General features: G+C 44.1%; 1 protein-coding gene across 2 annotated transcripts in view; it reads right to left on the bottom strand.

The window, feature by feature from the left end:
* Positions 1 to 294: 294 nt before the first annotated feature.
* The window catches only part of LOC141057944 (acyl-CoA dehydrogenase family member 11-like), a 221,252-nt gene continuing 205,334 nt past the window's right edge, over positions 295 to 16,212 (bottom strand). For both annotated transcript variants that reach the window (XM_073554061.1, XM_073554062.1), the window contains one exon: positions 295 to 2,500. In XM_073554061.1, coding sequence (XP_073410162.1) covers positions 2,374 to 2,500 — 127 coding nt within the window. In that variant the 3' untranslated portion in view covers positions 295 to 2,373. The remainder of the gene's footprint in view (positions 2,501 to 16,212) is intronic.

Here is a 16,212-nt window from a genome sequence, read left to right as displayed (position 1 = left end):
CATAGTGGCCCAGCCCACCAAACCAGACCCTGAGGGGCCCCGCCCACCAAACCAGACTCAGAGTGGCCCTGCCCACCAAATCGGACCCATAGTGGCCCCGCCCACCAAATCGGACCCATAGTGGCCCCGCCCCGCAGGGGCAGCAGGCAAGTCTCTCTTAAAGGGGCAGCCCGGGCACCATTTCAAAGCACTATCTGTACTTCCTTCAGGAAATACACATCTAGTTACTATGTGAAATCAGCCTGGCAATTGGCATAAGGTAGAAATGTATAAACACACATGTAGAAATAAAAGTGGACTTTACATATTTATTGTTATATGCATACAGCAAAGATTCTGTAAAAATGTATCACCATACAGAAATTTACCAAAGCAAAATCCATTATTCAATAACTGTTCAAATGCATCAATTAAAACAAATTTAAGTAGATTAAGAACAATGTTAGAATTCGAATATAGTAAAGTCTGCTTTAGAGGACACTGCATTTCACCTAATTGTTCACTAGAGCTCAGTCTTTATGTTGCGGAAAGGGTCTTATGTTAATATTGTTTTATTTCTCAGCAGGAGGCCTCCTACTCTAGAAGATGTTGATTGTCTATGAGAAAGCTACAGTATTTTAACTATGAACTTGATCATATGCATCAGATGCTTGGCAGTTGAAATGAATTAGTGTATTCGCTGTGGTTATTTAATTGATTTAACTTTTTAATAGACTGATCAGAAACTCTAGCTCTGAAATTAGAATTCATCCTGGATATTCTCAGTAATGAAAGAATGTACAATAGACAGTGCAGCTCTCCTTTGGGGCCATTGTGCAGTTATGTGTTGTGACAGCGCCCCAATTATATTCTTCTCTATTCCTGTGCAGTGATGAAATGTTGCTCCTACTGCTATGTGTACAAAAAAAAAGACCTGTCCTGAGTCAAAAATAGCTAATTTTTGCTTATTTTATTTCTGCTGTGCCCCTGACTAAAATAGAATAAAAAATGGAATAAACTGCCATACAAAATCAAAGATATGGCACTTATTATTAAGTGCATCCAATATGCTAGTTTTATGGTCTTCTCTGAGGGAGTGTGCCTTACAGGATTTTATGAAAGTATGTGTTGAGGCTGTTCTGCATAATTACCTGATGATGTCACCCCCTATTAAGTACTCTAACAAAAAAAAGCCCATGTCTATAGAACCATATGGTGGATTCAAAAAGAAATGGCATACTCCTGGGAGAAGAGTGAAGAAAATAAGTAAACACTGGCCACTTTGGTGACAAGGCTTTGACTACTAAATATTCTTCACTTCTTCACTGATGTATTCAAGAAGTATTGTTTCTCCTTGTGGAGATTGACATGCTAAGCATTCCGAGATGAGAAGACTAAGGCTATGTGCTCACGTTTCAGAAATGCTGCGGAATTGTCCGCAGCATTTCCGCAACTCCCTGCCGCGGGTAAAACATGCGTGCGGAATTCGCATGCGTTTTCCCACAAAACACAAGGGTTTTTAGCTTGCAGAAGGCTTGCGCTTTTCCAAGCAATTTGAAGCATCGCTTGGAAAAGTGATTGACAGGTTGGTCACACTTGTCAAGCATAGTGCTTGACAAGTGTGACCAACTTTTTACTATTGATAGAATGTTAAAAATTAAAAAAAAATTAAATTCTAATTTTAATTCTAATTTTTACAGCAATATGGTACCCAGGGTATGGAGGAGTCTCCTCTCCTCCAGACCCTGGGTGCGATCCGCACATGAAGCGCTCACTTTATGCATGGTGGGCACAGCTACATGCGTAAAGTAAGTGTTTCAATGCAATTCTATGGCCTCGGAATCGCCACGATTCCGCAGAATTAATGGACATGCTGTGGATTTTACCACTATGTGATTCCGCAGGGGAAAAATCCGCAGCATTAGCTCAGCAACTGCGGAATCCCATAGGATTGCACGGGAATGCGTTTTGTTAGCATTTTTTAAGCATTTCCGCAGCGGCAGAAACGCTTAAAAACGCAACGTGGGCACACAACCTTAAAGCCTTAATGCTCCTCTGGGAAATATTCAAATTTTAGGATTGCTACTTCCAATCGGTGGCACTAGAGTTCTAGTCATGTAGGAATAATAAGATTTGCTTATCATACATCCTAAGTATTTGATCAGAGAGTATAGATCAAACCCATACAGATCTTTTGAACAGTTGAACTTGCTTGTCACATTGCCATTTCAACTATTACGTGTATGTAAATGATAAAGATGTTATTTATGTTTAATTATATTGTCAGGTTAGATGGTCATCAAAGATATTCACCTATTTTTTATTGATCAAAAGATTAGGTAGGAACCACTAAAAGGGTTACAAGATAAAGGCAAATCAGGGAAAATTAATAGCTTATAGCTTTCCCTTTAATAAAGGGCTCTTTTCATACACAAGGTGTCTTTCCATGGATGCTGTATCTAAATCATAGCATCCATAAGTTTCGGCAGTGCTGACAGGACACAAATCTTGTTCAGTCCATCTAGGAAGAAACCAAAAGACAACGTTAATAATGATAATAATTTGTTGCAAACATTCATTCTTGTTTTCATGTTCCTAGACCAAGGGTGGGCAATTAGTTTTCTTAAGGGGTCATGTGAGAGACTGCAACTGTTGTGGAGGGCCAAAATTAGTTCTGCTCAATATTAATGGTAATTGTTTTATATTAAATTACATCATTTAATATTAACCCCTTTACCCCCCAAGCCCGTTTGCACCTTCATGACAAGACTTGATCAGTGTCACTTTGAGGTAATAACTCTGGAATACTTCAACGGATCCCACTGATTCCAAGAATGTTTTTTCATGACATATTGTACTTCATGATTGTGGTAACATTTCTTTGACTTGACTTGCGTTATTTGCGAAAAACAACGAAATTTTTAAAACTTGGGGCAATTTTCACATTTTTAATTTGTGTACCCTTAATCAGAGATATGTCACACAAAATAGTTAATAACATTTCCCATGTCTACTTTTTACATCAGCACAATTTTTGAAATAATTTTCTTGTTTGTTAGGAAGTTATAAAGGTTAAAGCTTAAAAGTTGAACAGCGATTTCTCATTTTTTCAACAAAATTTACAGAACCATTTATTTTTAGGGGACAAATTACATTTGAAGTGACTTTGAGAGGTCTATAAGACAGAAAATACCAAAAAGTGACATCATTCTAAAAACTGCACCTCTCAAGGTGCTCAAAACCACACTCAAGAAGTTTATTAACCCTTCAGGTGCTACACAGGAATTTTTGGAATGTGGAAGGAAAAAATGAACATTAATTTTTTTTTCAAAAAAATTTCACTTTAGACCCACTTTTTTTTTATTTTCACAAGGGTAACAGAAAATAAAAATGGACTTCAAACTTTGTTGTTCAATTTCTCCTGAGCATATAGATACCCCATATGTGGGGGAAAACCACTGTTTTGGCACACCGCAGGGCTCGGAAGGGAATGAGCGCAATTTGACTTTTTGATTGCAAAATTTTCTGGAATACTTAGAAGAAACCAGGTTGCATTTGGAGAGCCCCTGATGTGCCTAAACAGTGGAAACCCCCACAAGTGACACCATTTTAGAAACCCCGAGGTGCTTCTCAGAGGTTTAGAACATTGAGCCGTGAAAATAAAATAAAAATATACAGTGCAGACCAAAAGTTTGGACACACCTCATTCAAAGAGTTTTCTTTATTTTCATGACTATGAAAATTGTAGATTCACTCTGAAGACATCAAAACTATGAATTAACATATGTGGAATTATATAATTAACAAAAAAGTGTGAAACGACTGAAAATATGCCTTACAGTTGTGGCCAAAAGTATTGACACCCCTGCAATTCTGTCAGATAATACTCAATTTCTTCCTCAAAATGATTGCAAACACAAATTCTTTGGTATTATCTTCATTTAATTTGTCTTAAATGAAAAAACACAAAAAGAAATGTCCTGAAGCCAAATTGGATATAATTCCACACCAAACATAAAAAAGAGGGTGGACAAAAGTATTGGCACTGTTCGAAAAATCATGTGATGCTTCTCTAATTTGTGTAATTAACAGCACCTGTAACTTACCTGTGGCACCTAACAGGTGTTGGCAATAACTAAATCACACTTGCAGCCAGTTGACATGGATTAAAGTTGACTCGACCTCTGTCCTGTGACCTTGTGTGTACCACATTGAGCATGGAGAAAACAAAGAAGACCAAAGAACTGTCTGAGGACTTGAGAAACCAAATTGTGAGGAAGCATGAGCAATCTCAAGGCTACAAGTCCATCTCCAAAGACCTGAATGTTCCTGTGTCTTCCGTGCGCAGTGTCATCAAGAAGTTTAAAGCCCATGGCACTGTGGCTAACCTCCCTACATGTGGACGGAAAAGAAAAATTGACAAGAGATTTCAACGCAAGATTGTGCGGATGTTGGATAAAGAACCTCGACTAACATCCAAACAAGTTCAAGCTGCCCTGCAGTCCGAGTGTACAACAGTGTCAACCCGTACTATCCCTCGGCGTCTGAATGAAAAGGGACTGTATGGTAGGAGACCCAGGAAGACCCCACTTCTTACCCCGAGACATAAAAAAGCCAGGCTGGAGTTTGCCAAAACTTACCTGAAAAAGCCTAAAACCTTTTGGAAGAATGTTCTCTGGTCAGATGAGACAAAAGTAGAGCTTTTTGGGCAAAGGCATCAACATAGAGTTTACAGGAGAAAAAAAGAGGCATTCAAAGAAAAGAACACTGTCCCTCCATGGTGAAGGTTCCCTGATGTTTTGGGGTTGATTTGCTGCCTCTGGCACTGGACTGCTTGACCGTGTGCATGGCATATGAAGTCTGAAGACTACCAACAAATTTTGCAGCATAATGTAGGGCCCAGTGTGAGAAAGCTGGGTCTCCCTCAGAGGTCATGGGTCTTCCAGCAGGACAATGACCCAAAACACTCTTCAAAAAGCACTAGAAAATGGTTTGAGAGAAGGCACTGGAGACTTCTAAGGTGGCCAGCAATGAGTCCAGACCTGAATCCCATAGAACACCTGTGGAGAGATCTGAAAATGGCAGTTTGGAGAAGGCACCCTTCAAATATCAGGGAGCAGTTTGCCAAAGAAGAATGGTCTAAAATTCCAGCAGAGCATTGTAAGAAACTCATTGATGGTTACCGGAAGCGGTTGGTCGCAGTTATTTTGGCTAAAGGTTGTGCAACCAAGTATTAGGCTGAGGGTGCCAATACTTTTGTCTGGCCCATTTTTGCAGTTGTGTGTGAAATGATCAATGTTTTGCTTTTTGCTTCATTCTCTTTTGTGTTTTTTCATTTAAGACAAATTAAATGAAGATCATAATACCAAAGAATTTGTGTTTGCAATCATTTTCAGGAAGAAACTGAGTATTATCTGACAGAATTGCAGGGGTGTCAATACTTTTGGCCACAACTGTATATTCTAGGTTCTTCAAAGTAGCCACCTTTTGCTTTGATTACTGCTTTGCACACTCTTGGCATTCTCTTGATGAGCTTCAAGAGGTAGTCACCAGAAATGGTCTTCCAACAGTCTTGAAGGAGTTCCCAGAGATGCTTAGCACTTGTTGGCCCTTTTGCCTTCACTCTGCGGTCCAGCTCACCCCAAACATCTCAATTGGGTTCAGGTCTGGTGACTGTGGAGGCCAGGTCATCTGGCGTAGCACCCAATCACTCTCCTTCTTGGTCAAAAAGTCCTTACAAAGCCTGGAGGTGTGTTTGGGGTCATTGTCCTGTTGAAAAATAAATGATGGTCCAACTAAACACAAACCGGATGGAATAGCATGCCGGTGCAAGATGCTGTCGTAGCCATGCTGGTTCATTATGCCTTCAATTTTGAATAAATTCCCAACAGTGTCACCAGCAAAGCACCCCCACACCATCACACCTCCTCCTCCATGCTTCACGGTGGGAACCAGGCATGTAGAGTCTATCCTTTCACCTTTTCTGCGTCGCACAAAGACACGGTCTTTGGAACCAAAGATCTCAAATTTGGACTCATGAGACCAAAGCACAGATTTCCACTGGTCTAAAGTCCATTCCTTGTGTTCTTTAGCCCAAACAAGTCTCTTCTGCTTGTTGCCTGTCCTTAGCAGTTGTTTCCTAGCAGCTATTTTACCATGAAGGCCTGCTGCACAAAGTCTCCTCTTAACAGTTGTTGTAGAGATGTGTCTGCTGCTAGAACTCTGTGTGGCATTGACCTGGTCTCTAATCTGAGCTGCTTTTGACCTGCGATTTCTGAGGCTGGTGACTCGGATGAACTTATCCTCCGCAGCAGAGGTGACTCTTGGTCTTCCTTTCCTGGGGCGGTCCTCATGTAAGCCAGTTTCTTTGTAGCACTTGATGGTTTTTGCCACTGCACTTGGGGACACTTTCAAAGTCTTTCCAATTTTTCGGACTGACTGACCTTAATTTCTTAAAGTAATAATGGCCACTCGTTTTTCTTTACTTAGCTGCTTTTTTATTGCCATAATACAAATTCTATTCAGTAGGACTATCAGCTGTGTAATCCACCAGACTTCTGCACAACATAACTGATGGTTCCAACGCCATTTATAAGGCAAGAAATCCCACTTATTAAACCTGACAGGGCACATCTGTGAAGTGAAAACCATTTCCGGTGACAACCTCATGAAGCTCATCAAGAGAATGCAAAGTAGTAATCAAAGCAAAATGTGGCTACTTTGAAGAACCTAGAATATAAGACATTTTCAGTTGTTTCACACTTTTTTGTTAATTATATAATTCCACATGTGTTAAATCATAGTTTTGATGCCTTCAGAGTGAATCTACAATTTTGGTCTGTACTGTAAATATACACAGCTCTGGCAAAAATTAAGAGACCACCACATCAAAACCCTGTCATGGGCAGCCCATTCTCCAGACCTGAACCCCATTAAAAACCTCTGGAATGAAATCAAGAGGATGATGGTTAGTCACAAGCCACCAAACATGCTAAAATTTTTGCGCCAGAAGCAGTGTGAAAGACTGGTGACAAGCATGCCAAGACTCATGAAAGGCGTTTTTAAAATTCATGGGTATGCCACAAAATATTGATTTCTGAATCCTTCCTGAGTTAAAACATTAGTATTGTTGTTTTCTTTGCATTATTTGAGGTCTGAAAGCACTGTTGTTGTTTTTTTTTTTTTAAATTTTGCCCATTTCCCCTTATCAGAAACCCACAAAATTTATTACTTGGAAATTCCGAGACATGTTGTCAGAAGTTTGTAGACTAAAAGAACAATTTACATTTTACTCAAAAGTATACCTATAAAGAGAAAAATCAGACAAATTGAACATTTGAAAGTGGTCTCTTAATTTTTGCCAGAGCTATATATTTCCTCACAAAAATGTTTAGCCCCAAATTTTACATTTTCATAGGGGTTCCAGGAGAAATTGCACCATACAATTTGTTGTGCAATTTCTCCTGAGTACGCAGATACCCCATGAGTCGGGTAAAACTACTGTTTGGGTGCACGGCAGGGCCCAGAAAGGAAGGCGTGACGTTTTGGAACGCAGACTTTGATTGAATTTTGTGCGGGTGTCATGTTGTATTTGGAGAGCCCCTGCTGTGTCTAAACAGTGTAAAACCCCCATAAGTGACCCCATTTTGGTAAGTAAACCCCCTCAAGGAATTTATCTAGATGTGTGGTAAGCACCTTGAACCCCCAGGTTCTTAGCATTTTGCTACGTTGATCTATGAAAATGCAAAAAAAAAAATTTTCACCCCAATTTTTTCATTTTCACAAGGATAGCAGGAGAAAATGAACCCCAATCTTTGTTGTGCAATTTCTCCTGAGTAAAACGATAACCCCATATATGATCGAAAACTACTTTTCAGGCATAGTGCAAAGCTCAGAAGGGAAGAAAAGCCATATTGGAGTTCGGATTTTGCTGAAATGGTTTCACAGTACCATATCAGATTGGCAGCGCCCCTGAGGTGCCAGAGCAAGAGACACCCCCCATATAGGACCTAATGTTACAAATTACACTACCCAATTAATTAATCTGGGGGTGCAGTGATCATATTGACACAATGTGCATCACAGATTTTTATACTATTGGGTGGTCAAAAAAGAATTACATTTTTATCACTAAAATGTTGTTTTAGCTCAATTTTTTTAATTTTTCAAAGGGCTAACAGGAAAAAGTGGACCTTAGTTTGTTGCAAACATTTCTCCTGGGTACACCAATACCATATATATAAATGGGAAACACTTTTCAGGCACAGTACTAAGCTCAGAAGGGAAGGAGCACCATATTATAGTGCAGATATTACTGTTATGGTTTGCGGGTGCCTTGAACCACTGGGAGAGCTTCTGAGGTGCCAGAACAGCAGAACAACTCATAAATGACCCCGTTTTATAAAATACACCTCTTGATGAATTAATCTACAATTGCAGTGATCATATTGACACCACAGGTGTGTCACAGAATTTTATACCATTGGGCTGTGAAGAAAAAGTTACTTTTTTAAAACCAAATTTTGTTTTAGCCACAGATTTTACCATTTTTACAAGGAGAGTAAATGGCACCTAAATTTGTCCTACAATTTCTGATGAATGTAGAAATACCCCATATGTTGCTGTAGAAGTATTGCTTAGCCATACGGAGACTCGGGACGGAGTGCTTTTGCCCCCTGAGCGTACATTTTCCAAAAATAGTATTCAGAGTCACTAAGTGCTAAGAAGAGCAGAAACCCCCTTCAAGTGACCCCATTTTGGAAATTGTACCACTTTGGGAATGTATCTACAGGTGGAGTGATGATTTTGACTCCATGGTTGTTTTCCAGAAACAAGCAGAAGATTTTACTGAGTAAATTGTACACTGCCATTGTAGTGACCAGTATGTTGTGGTGTCCAGCTAATGCTTCTGGAGACACACACTATTAAATTAGGTGGCTGTCGACGCTACAGAAATGCCAAACATGTGGATGCTAAATGTGGCTTAGGCACACTATGGAGCTCAGAAAGGAGGGGGGCATTTGTAGTTTGGAGAGCAGAATTTGCTGAATTTCTTCTAGGGAGCAAAAAGCCACAGCGCTTTTCCAGAGCCTTTGTGCTATATTTCCATTGACAGGTCACTGACCTAAGTGGGGACTTGCTTTTTCTTTTTCTATTTTACATAACATTTGTGATCACATATATACTGAGCTCTACGCTGAGCACTTACTTTGGGGTTTCTATCTAAATCACCGAGTGACGTGATTCAGAATAAAATTCCAAGGAATCCATTCACTATAATGAAGCAGCAGATATACTCTGGACTCCATCTGGCGTCTGTTCAGCGGTGTCCACAAAGCTGTGGCGGACCGCATTTTTATGCATGCCTAAAAAGACTTACAACGCCGGATCATAGGCCAGACAGTGTCCATAGTGCCTCCATCTACACCTCGTTACAGGGAATCTTCCATCTGAATCACGCATTTCAGAAAAATTACCGTATTATTTGGACAATAAGACGCACTTTTTTCCCCAAAATTTGGGGGGGGGGGGAATGGGGGTGCATCTTATAATGCGAATATACCCTACCATCCGCGGTGCAGCAGGGTCCCGGGGTAGCTGCTGGAGGAGGAAAGAGTGGCTTGTTGCTGTAGGCCACAGGCTGGGATGAGGGGGGTGTTCCGATGTGCGCCGCTGCGGGTGAAAATGGCTTTGCTGCTCTGTGGTGCAAGGGGGCCCCGCCGGCATTTTGTGAAAGCCTGGAGCCCCCCACCCCACATATCCATTACTGCGGTGCGATGGCTTCTGGGAAAATGGCCGCCGGGGAGGTGCAAGCTCAGTTTACGATCTAGGCAAGATCTCAATCTGAGCATGTGCTGCCCCTGGCGGTCATTTTCCCGGAGCCCCCCCCACCCTCACATCCATTACTGCGATGCGGTGGCCTCTGGGAAAATGGCCGCTGGGGGCGACGCATGCTCAGATTGAGAACTCGACAAAGAGCTTTTATGCCGAGATCTTAGTTGCAGAGATCTCAATCTGAGCATGCGCCGCCTCTGCGGCCTTTTTCCCGGAGGCAACCGCATAGTAGTAATGGATATGCAGGGGGCTCTGGGCTTTCACAAAATGCACCGCAGCCATTTTCACCCGCAGCGGCGCACATCGGAACACCCTCTCATCGCAGCCTGCAGAAACACTCCAATCTTGCCTTCCTCCAGCAGCGACTCTGGGACCCCGCTTCACCGACCCGGTAAATAATGGCGCATGGATTAAAAGCACCACCATTTTATTAAAAAAAGTTTTTTTTTCCTATTTTTCTCAAAATTTGGGGTGCATCTTATAATCCGCAAAATACGGTACATAGAAACCCCAGTGTAAGTGTTCAATGCAGAGCCCAGGATAAATGTGCGGTGAGCCTTACTGCGATTTTTGGGAGGCAGAATGAAATGACGGATTTTTGGTACTCATCGTAAAAACGCTTTCTTGGAGCCTTCATTGAGGGACACAGGTAACCATGGGTGTATGCCACTACGCAAAAAAAGAATTAGCTCCTCCTCAGCAGTATACAGCCACCGACAGACACAAAGCTCATCAGTTAGGCTGGGGTCACACTGTGCTATGGCAGTCCGTTAAACGGACTGCGTTACACCGCGGTATAACGCGGCGTAACGCAGTCAGTTAATGCTGCCATAGACCCCCATTATGTGGCGCATTGCGACGCATGCCGTAAAGCGGCACGCGTTCGGGATGTGCCGTCATTCACTTACGGAGCCTCGGACGCGGGCTGCTGCGTCTGAGGCTCCGTCACCGCTAGCGCTGATGAATCATCAGCGCTAGCGGTATAGCATATCGCATTATGCTATAGCGTTAACGCAGTCCGTCAACGCTATGCGTTGAACGGGCTGTATTAACGCTATGTGAACCTGGGCTTAGTGAAAAACAGTAGGCGAAGCAACCATAGAAACCAAAACAATGAAAAAAAAACACAGGCCCAATCAAAGGCACAAAACAGAGAGGGTGCTGTGTTCTCCAATGACGGCTCCAAGAAGAGATTTTACAGTGAGTACCAAAAATCCATCTTTCTTTATCGCTTTTGGGGGAGACAGGTAACTATGGGATACAGCAAAAAGACAGCCGCCAGCACAGCAAGGACAATGCGGATGCAAGCTCCAAGTGTCAGGAGCCCCGCACTGCACTTGCTCACTGAGCCAGTGCGGGTGTCCTGAGTACAAAGACAGTGCTCAAAGATACCTGTGGAGCAGGGCAGCAGCGGTGACGATGCGTGCTTCAGAGTATCAGGACCTGAAGCACATGACTGCTGGGGGCGTGGCCTAAGCTCCACAGATCTAGGAGCTGCAGGGAACCTCCTAGAAAGGTAACTACAGGACAATGTTACCAAGGGGCATAGACAGAGACAGAAACCAGATGAAGCCAGGGTCAAAGCACAAGATAGCAATACAGTACCAAAGGGTTAGACAGAATGGATAGTCAGGACGTAGCAATAGGTCAGAAAACCAGAACGGGGAATAGACGGTACAATAGGGACAAACTGTAACGCAGTAAAGATTGTCAAGCCAGGAGGTCAGAACCGGAGAAGACAATAGTACCAAAGCGAGAGACGGAGTACAGAGTGAGGGAACAGGCCGGGTCATACACGGGAAGCAAACAAGCAACGCAGAATACACGCACACCAGGGGTCAGACACACCAGAACAACAGTATAGCGGACAGAGAACCCTGGTAAAGAGAGAGAGCATAAATACCCCTCCCAGATGCAGAAAGAGGCCACGAACACTTAACCCTGTGAGTGCAGGGCAAGAACCCTGTTCAAACCATGACAGTACCCCCCTCTTAACAGGGGGGCCCACTGGATCCCCAGGCTTGTCTGGGAATCTGGCGTGGAAAGCCCGCACCAGACGATCGGCATGCACCGAACTGGCCGGAACCCATGACCGATCCTCCAGAGAGTACCCCTTCCAGTGTATCAGATACTGGAGTTTCCGGCGCACCCACCGGGAGTCAACAATACGCCCTACTTCATACTCCAGCTGCCCCTCTACCAGCACTGGCGGAGCATTTGATGAGGGATCCTCTCTCACCGTCCCCACAGGCTTTAACAGGGACCTGTGGAAGACATCAGAAATTTTAAATGAGGTGGGCAGCTGCAGTCGGTAGGCTACTGGGTTAACAACCTCCACAACTTTGTATGGGCCAATAAACTTGGGGCCCAGCTTTACAGATGGTATCTTAAGCTTGATATTGCGGGTGGATAGCCACACCTTCTCCCCTACTGCAAATGCTGGACCTGGCCCCCTCCTCCTGTCAGCAAACCACTTATAGTTTTCCTGGGCCTTGGAAATATTCCTCTGAACCTCCCTCCAAAGAATTCTAAGACGTTGTGTCACATCCTCAGCACCAGGACAACCTGAATCCATGCGGGAAAACTCTCCAAAATGTGGGTTAAACTCATAGTTGACCTGAAAGGGAGACTTCCCAGTAGATTGACTCACAAGACCGTTGAATGCAAACTCTGCCATGGGCAATACCTCACACCAGTCCTCCTGCCTGGAAGAGGCCAAGCATCTCAGAATCTGCTCCAACGATTGGTTCGTGCGCTCCGTCTGTCCATTAGACTCTGGGTGGTAGGCAGAGGAGAAGGACAACGAAATCCCCAGCTTTTTGCAAAAAGCCCTCCAGAACCTGGCTACAAACTGTACCCCTCTGTCTGACACCACATTCATAGGCACTCCATGCAACCTAATTATATGCTGCATAAATAAGCGGGCCAGGGTTTCAGCAGATGGTAACGCGGGGAGAGGTACAAAGTGAGCTTGTTTTGAAAACCTATCCACCACCACCCATATCACCGAGTTGCCCCTGGAAGGAGGAAGATTTGTGATAAAATCCATGGACAAATGTGTCCATGGTCTATCTGGAATTGGCAAAGGCACCAATTCCCCGGCCGGACGGACCTGAGAACTTTTAGAACGAGCGCACACCCCACATGCATTCACAAACTTTTTAATATCTGTTACCATAGAGGGCCACCAGAAATCCCTCGCAATTGCCCCCCGGGTAGCTGCAATCCCAGGATGAGCACTCAACACAGAATCGTGAAATTCCTGCATAAGTCCGAGATGGAAACGTTCCGGTACAAACAATTTACCCGGGGGTTTACCACCAGGAGCCCGAGCCTGGGCCTCCAAAATCCCTCTCTGTAACTCAGATGAGATTTCGGCCACCACTACTCCTGGCTGAAGAATGGAGGAGGGAGGTTTTGGAGGGGACACCGAATCAAAGCTTCAGGATAAGGCATCAGCCTTGATGTTTTTAGATCCCAGGCGGAATGTGATGGTAAACTGAAATCAAGAAAAGAAAAGCGCCCATCGAGCCTGTCTGGGGGTCAATCTCTTGGCAGACTCGATATAGACCAAATTTTTGTGATCAGTGATGACTGTAATGGGATGAACAGCCCCCTCCAGGAAATGCCTCCATTCTTCAAAAGCCAACTTTACCGCCAACAACTCTCTATTGCCGACATCGTAATTTCTCTTGGCAGAGGAAAATTTTTTAGAGAAGAAGGCGCAAGGCCTCAGATTAGTAAGGGTAGGAGGGCCCTGAGACAAAACTGCCCAGACCCCTACTTCCGAGGCATCAACCTCCACGACAAAAGGTCTTGACGGGTCGGGTTGTACCAATACAGGGGCTGAAGAAAAGCACTTTTCTAATGTCATGAAAGAATTTTTTGCAGCTACAGACCAATTTTTTACATCAGCTCCCTTGAGAGTGAGGTCAGTTAGAGGCTTTACCACCTGCGAGAAGCCCTTAATAAATTTCCTATAAAAGTTGGCAAAGCCCAAAAATCGCTGCAACCCTTTCAAGTCATGAGGCTGCACCCACTCCGTAACAGCCTGGACCTTCTTAGGATCCATGCGGAACCCCTCCCCTGACACAATCAACCCCAGAAAGGATACTTCTTGCATGAAAAATGAGCATTTTTCCAACTTGGCATACAAATGATTCTCCCTCAGTCTCATGAGAACCATCCGCAAATGGTGCAAGTGAGATTGACTGTCCACCGAGTACACCAGAATGTCATCCAAATAAATAACCACAAAACGACCAATTAAATCAGAGAAAATTGCATTAATAAAATTCTGAAAAACAGCAGGAGCGTTGGTGAGACCAAAGGGCATAACCAAGTTTTCGAACAGCCCTTCAGTCGTCAGGAATGCTGTTTTCCATTCGTCCCCTTCCCGGACTCTTATAAGGTTATACTCCCCACGTAAATCCAGTTTAGAGAACCACTTGGCCCCGGTGAGTTGGTTACATAGATCAGGAATTAGGGGGAGAGGGTATGTATTTTTCACAGTAATTTTGTTTAATACCCGAAAGTCGAGGCACGGCCGCAAACCACCATCTTTTTTCTTAACAAAAAAGAAGCCCGCTGCCACAGGTGAAACAGAGGTCCTAATATGCCCTTTGCGGAGACTCTCGGTAATGTACTCCTTCATGGCTAGACGTTCGGGCCCGGACAAATTGAACAGGCGAGCCTTGAGTAACTTGGCTCCAGGGACAAGATTAATGGCACAATCAAAGGGTCTATGTGGTGGTAGCGCCTCAGCCTCACTTTCAGAAAATATGTCTTCAAAATCTTTCAGGTACTCCGGAATACCTTCCAGATCGACAGACGACACTGACACAGATTTTACTGGGGTGACAAGAGTTGTCAAGTTACAACATAGACCGTTAGCCATACAACCCCACTGAATGATCTCCCTCGTGACCCAGTCAATAGTAGGATTGTGACATTGAAGCCAAGGCATACCCAGTACCAGTCTAGCTGGCAGATTATTTATAACAAAACACCTTAATTTTTCCAGGTGAGTGGAACCCACTTTCAGAGAAAAGGTATCAGTCATGAAACAAATTCCCTCCTGGGTGATAGGAGAAGAATCAATTGTCACGATTTTAACAGGATCTTTTAACCTTACTGTCCCTATCTTATGAAAAGTCACAACTTTGATATCGATCAGATTAATAGAAGAACCACAGTCAACAAAGGCAGTAGTCCCAACTGGACCGCCTGTAAGTTCCAGTTCCACCGGAAGCAGAATTTTAGTAAGTGAGGAAAAGGGTACCTGGGAGTCTGGGCAACCTCCTCGATTGTTACCCAGACTCAGTCGTTTTCCTGATGGCTTCACTGAAGGGCAAGGACAGTTCCTTCTCCAATGTCCAGCGGATCCACAGTAAAAGCACAATTGGTTGTTTCTTCGGTGTCTCCTCTCTTTTTCCTCCAATGACGTGGCACCAACCTCCATGGGCTCAGGACTAGAAGCAGAGTCTCTCAGATTGGAGAATAAAGGGGTCTCCTGCAGCATGACCCCTCTTGCCCGCAGCCCACGGTCCATGCGGACAGCCTGGATCATAGTGTCCTCCAAAGAATCCGGTGGAGGATGAAGGGCTAGTGCATCTTTCAAACTTTCGGACAGGCCTCTACAGAACAAACCCCGGAGGGCAGCATCATCCCAGGAGACCTCCGCTGCCCAGCGTCTGAACTCAGAGCAGAACCATTCAGCAGAGTACCTCCCCTGTGTCACACTCATCACGATATCCTCTGCCAGACGCACTCTATCAGGCTCACCATAAATGTGCCCCAGAGCCTCAAAGAACAAATTCACAGATATACGTTCAGGAGCAGAGGAAGAGAAAGCCCATGCCTGTGGAGCCCCCCGAAGTAGGGAAATGACGACCCCCACCCTCTGGAACTCATCCCCGGAGGAGCGGGGCCTCAGAGAAAAAAAAAGCTTGCATCCTTCTCTGAGAGACCTGAACTCCTTTTTATCCCGAGAAAAGGTTTGGCAATTTGACCGGAGATTCGGGGAATGCCAATGCCACATCTCTATCCCCAGCACTAGGAGCCCCTGCAGCGACAGCCCCCTGCACAGTATCCACCAACTGTTGCTGGGTCTGGGCCATCGTGCGCTGTTCCACATTAAGTTTGTGGAACATTTTGGTCAGGTGCTTGACCTGATCAGCCAAAGCTTGTATGGGATCAATGAGGATAACACTTTTTTTTTTTTTTCTTCCTTTCTTCAGAGGAAAAAAAAAAAACCCCGAAATGGTCAGCTATAATGTCAGGAGCCCCGCACTGCACTTGCTCACTGAGCCAGTGCGGGTGTCCTGAGTACAAAGACAGTGCTCAAAGATACCTGTGGAGCAGGGCAGCAGTGGTGACGATGCGTGCTTCAGAGTATCA

Source organism: Dendrobates tinctorius, unplaced genomic scaffold (assembly GCF_039654945.1).
Source record: "Dendrobates tinctorius isolate UK_male_01 unplaced genomic scaffold, ASM3965494v1 ptg000206l, whole genome shotgun sequence".
NCBI lineage: Eukaryota > Metazoa > Chordata > Amphibia > Anura > Dendrobatidae > Dendrobates > Dendrobates tinctorius.
Note: the sequence above shows the minus strand (reverse complement) of the source record. Positions and strands in the feature narration are given on the sequence as shown.